At 36.9% G+C, this 17625-nt stretch overlaps 3 protein-coding genes across 4 annotated transcripts; all 3 read left to right on the top strand.

Moving 5' to 3' along the window:
- Positions 1-3081: 3081 nt before the first annotated feature.
- LOC126596963 (probable F-box protein At4g22060) lies at positions 3082-6124 on the top strand. Of its 2 annotated transcripts, none has more exons than XM_050263684.1 (2): positions 3082-3208; positions 4512-6124. In XM_050263684.1, exon 2 carries the CDS (start codon positions 4529-4531, stop codon positions 5732-5734), a length of 1206 nt encoding a protein of 401 aa, XP_050119641.1. In that variant the 5' UTR covers positions 3082-3208; positions 4512-4528; the 3' UTR covers positions 5735-6124. The 2 variants fall into 2 exon arrangements, with proteins under 2 accessions (XP_050119641.1, XP_050119642.1); XM_050263685.1 differs by having other exon boundaries at positions 3148-3312.
- Positions 6125-7990: 1866 nt separating this feature from the next.
- On the top strand, positions 7991-11435 carry LOC126596558 (uncharacterized). The gene is made up of 6 exons (XM_050263184.1): positions 7991-8721; positions 8801-9012; positions 9454-9739; positions 9856-9941; positions 10035-10126; positions 10691-11435. The coding sequence occupies exons 1-6, from the start codon at positions 8398-8400 to the stop codon at positions 10921-10923; spliced, it is 1233 nt and encodes a 410-aa protein (XP_050119141.1). The 5' UTR covers positions 7991-8397; the 3' UTR covers positions 10924-11435.
- A 1518-nt stretch (positions 11436-12953) lies between these two features.
- Positions 12954-15100, top strand: LOC126597276 (uncharacterized). The gene is made up of 3 exons (XM_050264054.1): positions 12954-13187; positions 13291-13496; positions 14468-15100. The coding sequence occupies exons 1-3, from the start codon at positions 13095-13097 to the stop codon at positions 14775-14777; spliced, it is 609 nt and encodes a 202-aa protein (XP_050120011.1). The 5' UTR covers positions 12954-13094; the 3' UTR covers positions 14778-15100.
- Positions 15101-17625: the final 2525 nt, after the last annotated feature.

Genomic DNA, 17625 nt, shown 5'->3' with positions numbered 1-17625 from the left:
TGTACTATTCACTTTACCCTTTATTTTGTCCTTATCATTAAAACTCAAAGTTTTCAAATCTTTTTCATTAGTTTTCCTATAAAAAAAAGCTGGGAGCTTTTTTATGTTTGGTAAATATTCAATTTCAGTTTTTTTTTCATAGTTTTGGATGAAAAAAGCCAAAAACACAAAGCTGCAAAATCCAGCTTTGAAAAACCAGTTTTTTTTCACATCTGTTTTATATAAAAGTTTATCAAATACTATAATATTGTTTTTTTTTTTCAAAAGCACTTTTACAAAAAAGTTTACCAAACACTAAACTGCTTTATTTCATAGCTGCTTATTCTCACAGTACAGCAAAAATAGTTTTTTTTCAAAGCACAACAATACCAAACCAACCTTAAGATCCGACGAAAATCCCAGTTCTTTGTCCACATGGTCAAGGGCTTTTACTTTGAATTGGGAATAATAATTACCCTCATATGTTTTTCAAAGCAAAAGTCATTACAATTTGAAACAGTAAATTACCGCAAGGATTACTAGGCTCGGATGAGGATTATCTCTCCTTTTTTATTTTTATCTTCTTATTTCCTTTCATGGTTGAACGCTCTAGATTTCATCAAGAAAAATAGTAGACCTAGTGCATATCTAAAATAGTATCTTCATATTAACAGCAATCAGGAAAAGTAGCCACTGGCAACCAAAGCAAGAGACTTGGTCATATATGTACCTCACATATATTCAACAGTCACATGATGCATGAAGTTTCTATTCATATGTGCATAAAAGTAAACCATCACCTTGTACATATGCGTTTTCAGAGGACTGAAAAATCATTGTCACCGTCACTCTGGGCATTTTTTCGTCATCCGATGCGCAAGATAGATACATTCAATAAATACGGAAATAAAAAAGACCATAATTTTGAAGCTTGTGAAAATTAGTGTAATATATATAAGAGCATATTCATATCACCATTTCTTTTTTGTGAGGTTTATTTTGTATATTTTAATAATTTAAACAGACTATTTTAATTTTTGTGGGGTTTACTCTATATATACGAGTTATTTCGTTTTTAAGCACGTTGTCCAATATCTCATTGAAAGGGTAATGAGACCAATTATTTAGACTAAATTTTGTAAAACATATGATATGGATGTTGATAATTAAATTATTACTTAATTGTTGATTAACGTGCTTATTTTCTATTAGTGACACATTACATAGTTTGCAAATCTGGTCTAAACAATTGGTGTTGGTTTCCACTCATGCATTCCGGGTTCAAAAACCTACATTTTATAAATTATTGTAATAGTTTCAAATTATTCGATCCTTAAATTATTATAATAATATCAAATTCTACCCCTCTTCTTAATAATATATTATAGTATGTTATCTTGACCGTGAAAAATGCTATATGCTATAATATAAAAATACTTGAAGTACAAGACCCAAATTGTCAGCAATACCAATATAGAATTTGGTAGCGCTGAACTGAAACAATTGTTACATAAAGTGCAGACCCATGTATTTTACTTTATAAAATATATTCTACGAATAACGTAACCAAATATTTTTATACAAGTTTTTCTCGCGACACTGACTAGTTTAGATAATGTGAGATATTAGTTCCCGTCGAAGCTTTTGGGAAAATAGAAGAGAATAAAAAGCATCTCTTTAAGGAAAGGCATTCCCCTTTTTTTTACAATATAGATTGGTTATGGGACTCAGACTATATCGAATTTCAATAATTTGAACCGTTTATTTTTTAAGTTGCACTTTTTAGATTATATTTGTAAAATATTAGCCAAATCGAAAATATTTGATACGTCTAACTTGAACTCGTTGTTCAGAAACAATGAAATTTCATTGTGACAATTAAATAGTCAAATGATTTCGGATTAAACTAAATTTTTTCAATGATGATCTATGAATCGAGACTTACAAAATAAACATTCAGATAGTTGAAGTTCTATGTAGAGTGAGTCATACAACTAATTATTATTTTCCTCTTTCCCTTAAAGGACCCGCCCAATTCAGACCGACCATTTGGAATAAAGAAGACAACTACAAGGGCAATTAAAGATTCAAGGTTTGATGATGTTGTACCTCTTTCTCTTGACGTGCCTGTGTTTCTTCAAATGTCTGGGTTCATGCGTTTTGGCCCAACTTTTATCTCTGTCAAGGTCTAAAAATGGACCTTCGTCCAAGTGGGAAGTGGAATCTTCTACTGAAAATAGGCGCCAACTAGCTCATGGAAATTGATGTTTTTGGGAACTTTAAGCTTACCGCAATGAACTTTGCCCCTTATTTCAATTTGCACTTTGAATTTCGGGTGGGACACAACATGTTGTTATATAATTGGAGAATTTTTTTTTTCTTTTCAAATGTTTCTTTAATTGTACAATAACAAGTGGTGTTGTGCTATGTATTCTGAACACACTAAAAAAATCTCTCTGAATTTAGCCCCTTATTTCAATTTGCACTTTCAATTTTAAATTTACATTTTATACGTATTATACTGAATACGATAAAATTTGAGTTAAGTCAAATAATACTGCTAAGCGGGACCATAAACTTTCAATTTAGTTATTCTACATCGTGTTGTTTTGCCCTTGTCTTAAATTGCGAGTTATTCTCGTCTATTCAAACAAAGATAACTACAAAAAGTGTGATAAAATGGAAGAAAGTCATAAATTCAAGAGGGCATATTTAATTTCTCCCTAAATTTTTGACCAAAAAAAAGAAGGAAAATTAATGAAAAGGGTTTGAAAACTTTGAGTTTTAACGATAAGGAAAAAATAAAAGGTCAAGTGAATAGTACCATGATTGACTTTTTAATGTAAAAATATGATTTTTCGTTAAAGTGAACAATATCAAAAGTTTTTCGTTAAAGTTTTCATTAAATTCTCTCTAAATTATTTTTCTATTTTACCTTAAATAAAGAGAGTCAAATGGGCTTTTTCGTTGGTTTGAAAGTAAGCTGGGCCACCAATCCCAACCAAAAACTGACAAGTAGACGGGCTAAACTGGACCGCTACATGTCTCGTTTTAGAGACCCAAATTGGGCCTGACCCGACCCAGACAATATTTGAGTCGAAACGAGGAATCAAACCTTACGTCACCGTTTTGATTGGAAGAAGACGAATCGGTATTTTCCAATTTCTTCCAGAGACTTCTTTCCAGCTGAAGCAGCTCCTCCGCTTGCTCTGTGGATCCTTCCGCTCCGGTGAGTTTCCGCTGAACGACTACCGTTTTATTCCTTTAAAAACCTGTGCATGCAACTTTCCTTCTGGTTTTATCCGTTCGTGTCCGACGCCTGGGCGTCGTTTGGTAAAGTGGATTCTCCCTTCTTTTTACTTGTCACACTTCACTCATTATTTTCTTTCCTTTTATTTTTTGGTGAAGTTTTGGTTCCTTTTCTTCGAAATTACTAGAAGCTAATGCATTTACTGGATGCCAGAAAACTATATATATATATATAAATGTATGTATGTATGTATGTACGTATGTATCTGTGTGCTTTGAAGGAAGGAGGATATTTTGTGATTGTAAAATCTGGAATGATTTGGTGGGTTAGGAACTGATTAGGGAGTTAATATAGCTTTTAATTGTTGCATGCAAGAATTGGGTATTAAGTAAAATGCACTCAACACCTAAAAAGCTTCCAACTTTATTAAAAGGGGTTTTGATCGGAGCACTTGTTTCTGTGATTGATCATGGATTCATGGCCTTATTTGCAATTTTTTGAACTCATAGGAACGATTCTTTGTTGGTTAACTAACGGCGAACGCAGTTTGACTGTTATGGCTATTTGCTTGTGGAATCGTAGTAAAAGATAATCTTCGTATTCGTGGGTTTGACTAAGAAATTGAGAATGTTGATAAAATATACAGCATCCTTCTTGCAGATATCACTTATCGGTCTTGCATTCTTTTGATTGTTTGTGTGTCTCAGTGTCCGTGCTTTTATTTGTTTCGGCAATCATTTTATTTGTTTGCGTCAAGTGCTAGACTCCGAGGAACAATTACTGCTGCTGTAGTCAAACATGGCGTCCCAACTTTTGAGATTTACCTGTAAAGCTGTAAAGATTATCTATAAAGTTTTTTCCAATTTGATTTTGAACTGATAAGATGGCATGTTACAAGGTAGTAAGGGAGTTATTTTACTTCACAAAATATATGATTTTTCTATCCACATCTGTTATACATCGAATTTGAATGTTATGTTTATTTCAAGGTGCTGCTACGTAAATGCTAGATGACAATCCCGTGTACTCCTGAGAATAAACAAAATATGGCATGCAGTTTATTATCCTTTTGCACTGATTGGGGATCATGTTCACCCCTTAATTTATGTCGATCTTTTTAGTTGTCTGATCATTTTGACTGTTGAATTAAGCTTATACTATTGTCGTAAAAATTTTGTTTCCGCACTCAGCTTTTTTAAAGGAGTTTGTGTCTCATCAGATTATTGCTGTAATTATTACACCTTTTTGATGTTGTATTTGCACTATTATTTGCTATCTGTAGAGTCATAGAGCTGCACGATGGGTCGAAGGAGAAATAAAAGGCGGAAGAAGGAGAAGCTTATGAATGTGGATTGGGCAGAGCTGCCACAGAGTATACTTGAGATTATCTTTGAGCGACTGCCTCTGATTGATTGTATCTCTGTTAGTGATGTTTGCAGAGCTTGGAGCAACGTTATTGGACAGGAACTTTCTTGCTGGCAAAGGCGTGGTGTCCCGTGGCTCATGATGTGTGGTGAGAAAGACAGACATGCAAGGACTTGTCTTAGCATATTACAGAATCAAGATTGGGAGATGGTGCTTCCTCAGGCTATTGGAAGATACTGTTGGGGATCATATCAAGATTGGTTGATTCTAGTGAAAGATGTCGATTGTTTCAACCTTGAGATTAGCTTGTTGAATCCATTCTCTAGGAAGAAAACTGATCTTCCCAAAACATGGAATTTTTATCACAAGATGGTTCTCTCAGCACTTCCTTCTGTTGAAAACTTTGTTTGCATGCTTGTCCATGGTCAACACCGGGAGCTTGCATTTTGTGTCCACGGAGCTCAATCATGGCTTAAACATAGGCTAGATGGTGAACCGTTTGAGGATGCTGTCTTCTCAGATGGAAGTTACTATCTTCTAAGCAGTGATTATAACATTTCACAGATTAAGGTTACTGATGTGCTTGCTGCCATCAGAACAGATGATGATTGTGAGATAGAAACAGGTTGCCATGAAGTAAAAATGTCCGAGGAGCAGGAAGACGAGCAGGAAAATTACACTGTGCTGAAGTACCTTGTGGAATCTTGTGGAGAGCTTCTCCTTGTTTGTAGGTTTTATAGCACCAAACCCAATGCTATTCTTGAAACACACGATTTCAAAGTATATAAGCTGGATTTCGGCCAGATGGCATGGAAGAGGGTACATGATTTGGGGGATCAAGTACTATTTCTAGGAAAATGTTGTTCGCGATCTGTTTCTTCGGGTGAACTTGGTGTTCCAATGACAAACCGTATCTACTTCTCTAATGATCATGCTGCGCCGTGGTGGAATGAATGGGATTCTAGTCATCTTTATGGAATTCCAGCTCGTTTTGACCCAGACAGAAGGGATTGGGGTGTGTTCAAGCTTGGCGACGACAATCAAGAGAATTTTCGGTTCCGTGGCAATACAGACTGTTGGGCGCCTATTTGGTTCACTGCCCCCCAATGGTGGTGCTGTAGGAATCTGGCTCTTAGATGAAAGAAGTAATTTGTAAGTTAAGCATATCTGGGGCAGGCATGCCATGAAATGCGTACTCTCTTTTGCTATTTTGTTACAGTTTGCTAGCATATCATACAAGTGAAGGAGCTCTGTACAAAGCGATGAACTTACGTGGAACTGAGACGCTAAGGTGGTGGTATCCCAAACGCAGCAGGCGATGTTGACATGTTGGCAAGTTGAAACACACGGCGGCATGTGATAGGCTTGAGATACCACCATCTTGATGTCTCGGTTGCACGTAGGTTCCTCTTGGCTACAAGCTTTTATAATCTATATTGTCATGTAATGTAATTCGTGAACAAGATCTATCCCTTCGTGTGTGGTCCGTGCTTGCAGTAATTATATATTAGAGTTTTGGTCCAGTACAAATCTAGTCTGCTTTTACTTGCGGTAATTATATTTTTCAAAGTTAATTTGGCATCAAAGTGCTGTACAATGGTAGCACCTACATTCAATACACCAAATGTTATATCACATTTGGTGTATCGAGTCGTGATTCTGTATTGTAGGAAGATGTTGTTGACACGTTTAGTAGATGTTTTTGCGGGGAAACGACAATGAATGGATAACCTTTTTGTGGAGGAAGATTATACAAATAATTAATTAATACAATTTGGTTAAGATAACCATGACAATAAGCCATTTTATTAATCAGGAAAAAAGACATGAATATCTTGAGGAATTAAATCTTAATAAATATATAACAAGATTCGGAAGATGTTGTAACAAATCGAAATTGCTAATTGAATAATTAGTCAAAGTACGTATTGGAATTAGACACACCTTTAATATGATAAGATCCAACTGTGTTTGTGGGGAGCTTGACCGGTTGGTGGGTTTGGGAGGCTTATGGATATGTAAGGAGCAATTTTCGTTCTCCGGTTAAGTCGAACAAGATTGAAATTTTACATCAACAATTATATCTCACAATATTATAATATTATGAAATTGTACATCATGTGATCGTAAAAATTGGTCATATGCAATGACGGTGTGTTAATAGTATCCTTAAATTACATGGTACGTTGAGAGATTTGATCAAAAGATTAATAGCAAGTTTGAACAATTAAGAAAGCCTGAACAACTATATTGACTATTTTTAAGAAATAGATTTGTTTACTTTCTTGTAAAAATATAAATGAAAAATTACACTTTTCAGAGGTACACGATTATATTTGCATTCGATGAAAGAATTAGAATGTCAAAATCTCAATATTCGCCATAATAACGAAAACTTTAAGTTTAACGTTTTTATTAACATTATAAAATATTATACTAAAAATATAAATAAAAATAAAACTAATAAAAAGTAGCATATCTTTTTGCTTAAACCTTTTGGAATTCCCCGCTTTCCTTTGTTTTTATGGCACTTGCATAAAAATAAATTAAAAAAAAAACTTACGAAAAGGTATTAGTTTCAATCATTAAAAATAAAACCAAGAGTAATTTATTAAAACTTCCGATCTAAAAAACCTGGATACGATCAAGCACGTGAAGGCACCTTTCCTATCATGTTTATCACGTGACAGACACTTGTCTCCTCTTGTGTACAACGAAAAAGAAAATCAAAATTTATGTCTATTTACTTTTGGGAATTCTGAAGTGACATGACAGCACGAACAAGATAAAAATACAATATAAAAAAGATAACCCTCCCAAAGCGAAAATATAAAATATAAAATAAAAATATTAGAACGTGGCAATTATTGCGGAAAAGTCCTAAGAGGCGCGTAACCTCACGCTTCCAAAAGGTCGTGGCTCTGAGTTGAGAAAGTCGAATGCGGATAAGAAGGAAAAAGACAGCTCCCCTCAGCAGAGCGAATCCCGCCATACACGTGTTCAACGTTTCCCTCCATCACACGTGTCAGCAGCTAGGTCCCTCACATCAATCACCGATCCGTGTGGCCTCCATGCCACCAATCGCAACCCTGTTTAGTAATCTTTTCCATTCAGTCATTAGATAACGCTCAAATCATGGCCCATTGATACCCGCACTCCCACACACACTCAAATTACCTCAATTGCCCTTGACTAACCATAAATTTGAAAGCTTCACAGCCATTTTCAACAAAAGACAAGATTGTAATTTTAACAAACTGAGTGCCCCTATCGCATTAAGCCTTGGGCGCCCAAAGTTGTTGGTAATTTGATTTTTAATTATTTATATTTAACAATAAAGATTTAAAAAATAATAAAAAAATAATTTTGTTCTTCTCCTACCCCTACGCGGTACCCATCCATTTATTCAGAACCTGCTTCACCGTTTGCTTTCTTTCTTTCGTCTTCCTCCCATCGCTTCCCTTTCCCCTCTTATTTTACCAAATTGCCCCTCAAAACCTACCCCATATCATCATCTTCTTCTTCCGCCAGATCCATTTCAGTCACAGCCTCCATTTTAGGGTTTTTCTGTTCCGACTCAGCCCCTGCAACTCTTGTCGTTTCTGCCGATCCGATTGCCCCAATTGTTCTCGATTAACTCTAATTTTGACAAACCCTAGAGGCGCCGATCCGCTAAATACCGTCGCCCAGTTGTTCTTGATTTGTTCCAATCCCGTTGACTCTGTTTCAGAGTTTAAGACGCTCTGTGCGCAGAGGGGGACCGGATTCAGGGTAGAGCACGTTTCTGATTCGCCTTTCACGTGATGTTGAGTACTGGATTGCCGTTCACGCGCGGCCGAGGAGAGGATCGATTTTACAACCCGGCGAGAGCTCGTAGGGCCCACCAGAACCAGAAGGCGGAGCAACTTTGCAGAGCTCAGAGCGACGTCACGCCCAGCCCATCTCCTTCCTTGAAGGGTAACCCCAACCGGGAGCCGGAGAACCGGACCGGGTCTGATGAGCCGCCCAAGCCCATCGCCGTGCCTGCTTTTGAGCCCGTCGTGAAGCCCGTCGTGAAGCCCTTGAGTAATCTCGAGCGGTTCTTGCGATCGATCTCTCCGTCCGTCCCGGCCCAGTGCCTTTCCAAGGTGTTTGCTTGAATATAATTTGTTTAACTTTTTGGGTTTTTGTTTTTTTGTTGATCTTCTAATAATTGTTTGGTTGCAGAGGACGATGAGAGGATTGAGTACATGCGACGTGGAATATCAGCCATACTTTGTTCTTGGGGATTTATGGGAGTCCTTCAAGGAGTGGAGTGCTTATGGTGCAGGAGTGCCTCTGATTTTGAATGACAGTGACTCTGTAGTTCAGTACTACGTCCCTTACTTGTCCGGCATTCAAATATACGGCCACTCTGCGAAATTGGCAACGAAGACAAGGTATTACATTTTACTCCATACTTTTGACTTAATTCGATAATCATTTGTTTCGTAGTTCAGAATAATTTCGATTTAGTTCTAGTTGATTTATAGTCACACGCATGCAGTGTTTGTATTTTCTTCATGGTAGTGAATCAGTGATTACCCAAATTTTTGTCTGCTGGATAAGTGTACTGTTATATCTCTGCAAAATGTATTTTATCCAGCATGTATTCGGAGGTAAATCTAAAACAGAATACGAATTTATTGTTGTTCTTGATGGTATGGCGTGTGCACTTATGGGAAATGGGTTTCATGGATTACTATGATTGTTTACTCCTTGCATCAGAATCTGTACTTATTAACAGAATCATTGTTTACTGAATATTGCACATTTGCTTACTTAAACTGGAATGAATTATTTCATTTGTTATTCAAAGTTTGATGTTTGTTTATTGATAGGCGACCAGATGAGGACAGTGATAGTGATTTCAGGGATTCTAGCAGTGACGGTAGCTGTGATTACGAAACTGATAGACTAAAATATCTGAGGGAGCAGCGGAATCACCAGATTCTGTCTTGTGAAATTCCTCGTATGATAGAAAGATTATCTTTGAGAGAACCACATTTACCACCCCACGAAGACTGCTCCAGTGATGAGGGCGAATCTATAAATTCTCAAGGTTGCTTACTGTTTGAGTATTTTGAAGGGGACCTTCCTTATTGCCGTGAGCCTTTAGCTGACAAGGTTATAATTTCATTTCTCTCTAATCTTGTTATTTTGTTTTGAACAAATAGTAATGTATCTTGGTATTTATGACTTCCCTTTTTTTGGGTTTTGTTCTGAACTTTCCCTTTCCACAGATACTAGATCTTGCGATCCATTTTCCTGAGCTAAAGATACTAAGAAGCTGTGATATACTGCCAACCAGCTGGATATCTGTTGCATGGTACTATAAATCTCTTAGTGGGAAAAGGCTTTGTTGTTGTTGTTGTGTTTGTACACTGTCGTGTGACTAATTGGTTTTGGTGTGACCTTTCAGGTATCCAATATATAGGATTCCAACAGGACCAACTTTAAAGGATCTTGATGCGTGCTTTCTAACGTACCATTCACTTTGTACACCTATGAGAGGTAATTCTTACTTCTGTTAGTTTTGCTTAGGGTGAAAGTTTGTTCCCTGACTTTTGGTCTGCATAATTGATACTTTTGGGATTTTGGTCTGATTTTATAGTTTTAATCATACGTCATAGTGTGAGATGCCACATTGTTTCGTTTGGTGCTTTGATCTGATCATATATCTTTTATTCATAGAGCATACTTAGATAAGGAAATATATATTTCTGTAACTACTTATGTAATTGATTGATTTTCTTATAGATTGTCTTTTAATTTTAGCATTTACTGCATATGGGCATTTTGCATTGTTGATTAAAGAAAATTATTGTCAGTGCACCGCATATGCTGATATCTGCATAATGCCCAAGTTAATCTTGTCTTATCCCCCGTACATGCATGCATGTTCCATATCAAAATGGACATGCAATCTGGTAGACAGATATCGAGGATGACTTCATTACGTGTGAAGTATGACTAGATTTTAGCTGTGATAGTTGTTTGCTTTAGAATCATTTATAAGATCTGTATCTATTCTGGGAGGTGTTTGATCATCTTGTCTCTTTGTTGATTATGTTTCAGGTGTACAAGATGACCGGGCTCCTGTATTGACATATCCAAGTGACATGGACGGTGCCCCTAAGATGTCGTTACCCGCTTTTGGCCTTGCATCATACAAATTCAGAGGTTCCTTGTGGACGCCGAGTGGTGGATCTGAACGCCAGTTAGCCAGCTCTCTTTTGCAGGCCGCTGACGACTTTCTAAGAAGGCATCAGGTCAATCACCCAGATTTTCTGTTTTTTAGCCGTAGATGATATCAAGATGATGCTAACTATGATGCTACTACCACCGTTATAGAAGTGAAGCCTGTTTGCAGGGGTTACTTGTGAAAAGTCTTTATTTTGTTGAACTCTTGGTGGCAAGTTGGTGTGCGGTGATTCTGTCGTTTGGTTTTCTGTTATTTACTACCGGAGAAAGAAAAGAAAAGGAAAACGAAAAAAGAAAGAAAAGGATGAAGGGTAACCCACAGAAGAAAAGTGAGCTTTTGGCATGAGATGAGAGAGAGGCTCAGTAAACAGTGAATAGAAGGAAAATATAGTTAGATAATCTACAGAAGGTCTAGCTCTAAATGAAAGTTACTGCTTTTGATGTTTGCTCGTTTCCGCTGTATTTTGTTGGTAGTAAGAAGAGTACGTTAAATATAAGAGAGAAAAACCAGGCTCTTTTTTATGCCATGATATGATATGTTAATTATTAGTATGTAATCCTTCCTATCTACAAGGGGATTTTGATGTAGACATAATTGCAAGTGTTAGTTTTTGACTTCTCCCCATCTCTATCTGAATGGCATCCGTTTCATTGAATATTTAACTGCATCAAATGATGGAAATGTGTTTAAGAGATTTGGTTAGTTGTTGGCTGATGATTAAGTTGACATTGTTGTGAAATTCGGAAATTATAACGCTTTAAGCGCGCTACCGCGGTTATCTGTCCGGTTTGTCATCTGTTTCTCTTGCTAAATGAAATCGAGTTTGGGGAGTTGGAAGAAGAGTTTTTAAGCTCAGATTTGTAGGGCATGCGTTTCTTTCATAAGAAAATGCGAGTGAGGAGGAATTAATCAGCATCGTTATTAAGCAGCAGGTCATGAAACTCGGTCTCCAAATCGTGGCGATGATGGCCTTGGCAACTTTCTCCCTCTGCTCGCTCATCTTCAGTTGTTTGACGCGTGCAGAAGCATTTCTTACTGTTGCCCCCATCTGCTTCAGCCTTTTCTCTTGCTGCTGCAAGCTTGGTGCCGTATTCGCTTGATATCACACCAGTCATTCTTGTACGAAAATGTTTTTCGAACTAATCTTTAGTAAAAATACAAGTTCCTTTTGGAGAAGCGCTTCAAGTGAATCATGTAAGAAGTATATAACCGGTTCTTTTTGCAGGAAGTATGTAAGTGTTTTTGAAACGCTAAAGTATTTATAAGCTTCTCTTATTTGTGGGGTTTCACTGGTGGTGGGTTTTTTAGAAAGGCACACAATGCTGGCCCATACCATATCTAACATACATTAAAGGCCTAATATGGGATGGGCTGCTGTTTATTAGTGTTAGCCCAAGAGGGGGTGGGTAGTTGTTGAGATTTAGTTAAGTCTTTGCAGGTTTAGTGATGTGGACAGTGTCTTGGGCAGCGGATCAATCAGCATCCAACCCCCCATGATTTAAAAGGGTGACCTGCTATTTCCGGTAAGACAACCGGGGAAGCTGGCAATCCGACAATCCCACCAGCGCTATTGCAATCTGTCCAAAATTATTATCTGGATACATGTTATAAAACGGTCCCACATCCACCACCACACTTGAAGACAGACTTTAGATGGGTCCTCTTCCTTTTTTTTTTCTTTTTTTTTGCCCTCTTTTAAATATAAAGAGTCGAATAACCCAATTTAATTTCACACCCGAATGATGTGAAATACAATTCCTTCAACATGTTGTTACATGTGTCGAGAATGACCATACGTACTTTACGTCATAAGATTTGTGTGTTTATATATTAAATTTAGTAATTTACCGTATGTAAGGAAATGTGCTGAAAATAAATCTTGTATCAATAAAGTAGTTAGAGTTACTCCTTATTTGAAAAAGGTTAAAACTTGAAACCCGAGTAAAACTAAAGAGATTAAATCTGATTATAATTTTGTAAACTAAATAATATAGAAGTTAATCATTGAATCTTTCTTTTATTAATAATATATCATTTAATTTATAAATTTAATCTACAAATTAATAAATTAATGACGGTATGCAACTCAAAAGTGTAGGAATCAAATCCAACGCAAGCTAAGCAGCGACAATTTCCCCATTTTTATTCGCCCAAACCAAAAAATAAACAAAAGAAAAAGAAAGTTGCCCAAATTTCTTGACTTTTTCTTTCAAAAGCAGAGAGAGATTTCTCTGTACCAACCCCACACACTCCCCACTGAGAGTGCGAGAGACAACAATGGCAGTCTCGATACCCATAGTCGCCATCGTTACCTCCCTCCATCTCATCGCCTTCATCTTCGCCGTCGGCGCCGAACGACGCCGTAGCACGGTATCCACCCCCATCTCCCTCTGTCTGTCTGTTCGAAGTTCTAGTTTTTATATTTAAGTCCTTCTTCAACCCCTAACTGTAACTGTTTGTGTCTGTGAATCAGGCGAAGATAGTGCCCGATGAGTACGACGAGCGTACCTACTGCGTGTACGGCACGGATGCCTCCACGGTGTACGGACTAGCGGCGTTTGGGCTGCTTGCCGTCAGCCAGACGGTGCTTAACGTCGTCACCAGGTGTCTCTGCTGCGGCAAAGGTCTAGTCACTGGCTCCTCCACCACTTGGACCGTCTTCTTCTTCGTCTTCTCCTGGTAATTTTTACCCATTTTTTCCCCTCTCTTTAATCATTTGAGTAACTGGTATCCCTCAACTTTTAACTCAATTGGTTTAATAGTTCATAAATTAAAAATTTATTACCATTGATCATCAACTCATCAAAAATAGTCATTCAATTAAAAATTCATTATCGTTACTCAACTTTAGTCCAATTGGAGAAATGGTTCTCAACTTTAAATTTTAAATTAATTAGAACAATGATCCCTCAACTTTAACTTAATTGTTGCAATAGTTCTTTCAACATAACTCATTTTGATAAAATTCTGACGAAGTTGACGAAAATAATCATATTTACACGTTTTGATGAGTTGATGGACATCAATTGTAGCAATAGTCCGTCCAACATAACTTATTTTGATAAAATTCTAATGAAGTTGAAGAAAATGATTATAGCTACACATTTTGATGAGTTAAGGAACCAATGATAATGAATTTTTAGTTAAGGAACTATTACTTTAATTTGATTAAAATTGAGGATCATTGCTACAATTTACTCTAATCATTTTTCATTTCTTAATCACGGTTTGATGATTTGATCAACGGTCTTAATCCTTCCACCCTAGTTAGAAATAGTCAAAGTAGCTAATTCACTTTAGTATGGTGTTCCTTTGGATGATCTAACTGCTTGCTTGTGGTTGTGTGCTTAGGACTCCTTTGAAAAGGCTTTAGAATGACTAAAAGTACTTTGATGAAAGTGCTTTTGGAATTGATTCTTAGTAAAAATGCAAGTAAATCTTCCTGAACAAATCATTTCAATTGCTATTGGAACCCAAAAATAGTTTCACCAAAAATATTTTCAGTCATTTTAAAAGCACTTCCAAACATGCCCATCCTTGAGTGAACGTTGTTCTCTACTCTCTAGCATTGTGTTTGTGTAAATGGCAATCCCATTTGCTTGGTTTTGCTAAAACCAAAATCTGAAGCTTCTGAACTGTGAATTAATCAGGACAACCTTTTTGGGAGCGGAGGCGTGCTTGTTGGCTGGGTCGGCAAAGAATGCATACCACACTAAGTACCGGGGAATCTTCAAAGTAGATGACTTGTCCTGTGCTACTCTGCGCAAGGGCGTGTTTGCCGCCGGCGCTGCTCTTACGCTGTTGTCACTGGCAGGGTCAAGTCTTTACTACTGGGCGCATTCCAAAGCTGATACTGGGGGATGGGAGAAGCACCGAAACGAAGGCCTTGACATGAGCAGTTCTAACTACGGGCAGCACGAGCAGCAGGAACAACAAACCAGTGGATTTCAGAAGGTATAATTCCGCTATTAGGTTCGTTCTTTTGCGGGGTCGGTGATTGTGGTATGAGATTGAGAAGATCATCAGTTCCGCAGTTGTGGCGGCTTTTGTCGATCGAGGGGAAGAAATGGTTGGAGCAAAATATGAAATGAGCTAGGGACTTGTATATGCTATGTCATCATATATATGTTAGAAGTGGAAGTATAAATTCCCCAATCAGATATATTCCCCAACTTTTTTTAGTTGATTTTCCATTTTTCTTGACTTCAATCTTCTGAATTTGTGGCATGCATATGTACGTTGTGTTTTGGTATATAAATATCTATGCAACACTATTATAAAAATTTCCGCCTTTATGTTATACGCAGCTGGCCACCGTCCCCGATTAATTTCTAAAGGTTTGAAAATTAATATATAATGCCTAGACCTGCCTAGACAAGATCCATGTTCGCTGTCCGATTAGCGCATTTTAGAACCTTTGGTTCTTTGGATCAGGCAAGAGCACCCAATAAAAAATTGTAATCAGAGAAGTAACTCTAGGGGACCGTTGTTTTTGACAATCAGAAACCGAATTTCAATAGATAAACCAATCAATAACAAATATCTGACAACATATCGATCAAATATAAACGACATAATTATCAAATATCTATCACATACTAAAAAACTGTCATTCAAACAATTGGGATTTAAAAATTTATCCTCTCTCTGTAGTGTGATATACTGCGAAAAGAAAATTGAAAGTTTCAAACTCGAGTATAAAAGCATGGGTACGCTGTTTTGCCAACTAGCTTAATTCACATTTATCAATAGTGCTTTTTTTAATACATACGATATTATTTACATTAACGGAAGGATAATGGGCTAAGCCTCACAATGAGTTAGCTATAATAATTTGATAAGAATTCTCTTTTGACGAGAATCAACGTAAGACTTCTCATCTACAAGTGAAAGATGCATAACTAAAAGGAATCAATAGTGCTATTCATATGGATTGAATTTTATACTTTTTTTATCAACGAATCAGTGAATCAATCTGAATGCTTTCTTTAGCAACGGATCGTTGAAGTCTGTTTTTTTTTAAAGAAAATTAGATCAAGTTTCTTGAGCTCAATGAGCTGGATATTTATGCTGGAGTATGTAAAACTCCATCTAAAATAAAATAAATGTAGTAAAAAGCTTGATTAATATACCTTCAAGTTCAAGGCTTCTTCACAAACAACTTTGAAATTCATGATAAATCCATCTCCCACAAGCACAAACGCCACTACTATTAGCTATTAGCAGCTGATAATCAAGCTTAATCAAAGAGATTAGCTTGTGTTCAACCAAAAAAAAAAAAAAAAGAGATTAGCATGTGGGGAATGGAGAACCACAAGTGTCGGCGACCTTCTTGGCGTTTGGGGAGTTGACAAGCCTCTGGAGGTTGGGGTTCTTCACATACTGGCAGAGGCAAGGGCTCTGCTCCTTGAGTTTTTTGCAACACACGGGGGTGGGAGAGTTCGAGGACATGATTGCAGCGGCTAACGGGGCTAGCTCCATTGGGTTACAAGTCACCGCTGCCTCACCCACCTGGGTTCCCCCGACCACAACAACAAAAACTGCAACGCACAATATTCCAACGTTGTAGTAGGACATTGATCTCATCATCTTCAAACTTGAGTTGAAGCAATGTAGTCAACTATATAAATGTTGGTGCAGTGCAGGTGCAGCTCTAGTTAGATCTCTTGGCTAGTTATACAAGAGGGACTTGGATCCTCTCCTGAGCTAATGGAGAGGATCCTCCTGAACACTAATCATGGGCTGTTGGATTTTTATCCAACGGCTACAAACAGGGGATCCTTTTAAAGTTATAATAATTATAGACGGTGGATAAAAATCCAACGGCCCATGATTAGTGGTCAGGAGGATCCTCTCCATTAGCTCAGGAGAGGATCCAAATCCATACAAGAGTGGCCAGGGACAGTGATTAGTACGATTAGTCGGAGATCTCCATAAAAGTTATCATACATTAGGAAAGGGATCATCTCCGAATCTCTTCCACAAAATCCTATCAATCAACAAATCCGAGCCTTTGAAATTTGATCTAAATAAATATAGGGAGTCACTTTAAAAGTTATAACAACTTTAGCAGTTGGATCAAATTTCAAAGGCCTAAATTTGTTGATTTGTACGATTTGGTGAAAGGAATCCAGAGATGATCACTTTCCCAAACATTAAATACAGCACTCTTCTACTCCGTTTATCACTCTAATTGTTATTGTTAGATGAGTTTGATTTTTGGAATTTGTGTCTTTCTATTAGACAAATTTCGAATTTAAACTTTTCTAACGATGATAAATAAGGTGATTAACAATTTTATTCCCGTCGAAATAATATTATACTCCATTTTACATTGATCATAATCGATCTTCCCTAGTTTTTTTTTTCCAAAGCAAATTCTTTTACTTTTACACTGGCGTTGTAATGATGATTAGCTCAAATCAACACCGAAAAATCGTATATTTGCAATCTGTTCACAGAGGTACTAATTTCATTGGTCAATGTTCAAAGAATTTTTTGGATCCAAAATGATGTCAAGAACTCAAGATTATAAGAAATTTTTCAATATGCCAATGATACGTTTAGATACACAAAGTGTCACAATACAATTAGTTAAAAAAATTTATTAAAGTTTTTAAATTAATTATATTATTATACTTGTGTACAGAATCGTTCCCAGCACACTAAAATACCTCTCCAAGACAATATGAGTTGATGCATGCCATATGGACACTAATGATAATTTATGGAGCATGGTTAATAGTGATTGACGTGTTCACATCTGCCCCACTCTTTGTAATTATATCCTATGTGGTCCAATCACATA

This window comes from Malus sylvestris, chromosome 13 (genome assembly GCF_916048215.2).
Source record: "Malus sylvestris chromosome 13, drMalSylv7.2, whole genome shotgun sequence".
NCBI classification, from domain to species: Eukaryota; Viridiplantae; Streptophyta; class Magnoliopsida; order Rosales; family Rosaceae; genus Malus; species Malus sylvestris.
Note: the sequence above shows the minus strand (reverse complement) of the source record. Positions and strands in the feature narration are given on the sequence as shown.

What these genes read in the sequence shown, in the direction of transcription:
- LOC126596558 (XM_050263184.1), top strand. Translation starts at nt 8,398, where the DNA reads ATGTTGAGTACTGGATTGCCGTTCACGCGCGGCCGAGGAGAGGATCGA. An exon ending in CGGCCCAGTGCCTTTCCAAG is followed by an intron (nt 8,722 to 8,800) that starts GTGTTTGCTTGA and finishes GTTTGGTTGCAG; the next exon opens with AGGACGATGAGAGGATTGAG. An exon ending in AAATTGGCAACGAAGACAAG is followed by an intron (nt 9,013 to 9,453) that starts GTATTACATTTT and finishes GTTTATTGATAG; the next exon opens with GCGACCAGATGAGGACAGTG.
- LOC126596963 (XM_050263684.1), top strand. Translation starts at nt 4,529, where the DNA reads ATGGGTCGAAGGAGAAATAAAAGGCGGAAGAAGGAGAAGCTTATGAAT.
- LOC126597276 (XM_050264054.1), top strand. Translation starts at nt 13,095, where the DNA reads ATGGCAGTCTCGATACCCATAGTCGCCATCGTTACCTCCCTCCATCTC. An exon ending in CCGAACGACGCCGTAGCACG is followed by an intron (nt 13,188 to 13,290) that starts GTATCCACCCCC and finishes TCTGTGAATCAG; the next exon opens with GCGAAGATAGTGCCCGATGA. An exon ending in TTCTTCTTCGTCTTCTCCTG is followed by an intron (nt 13,497 to 14,467) that starts GTAATTTTTACC and finishes TGAATTAATCAG; the next exon opens with GACAACCTTTTTGGGAGCGG.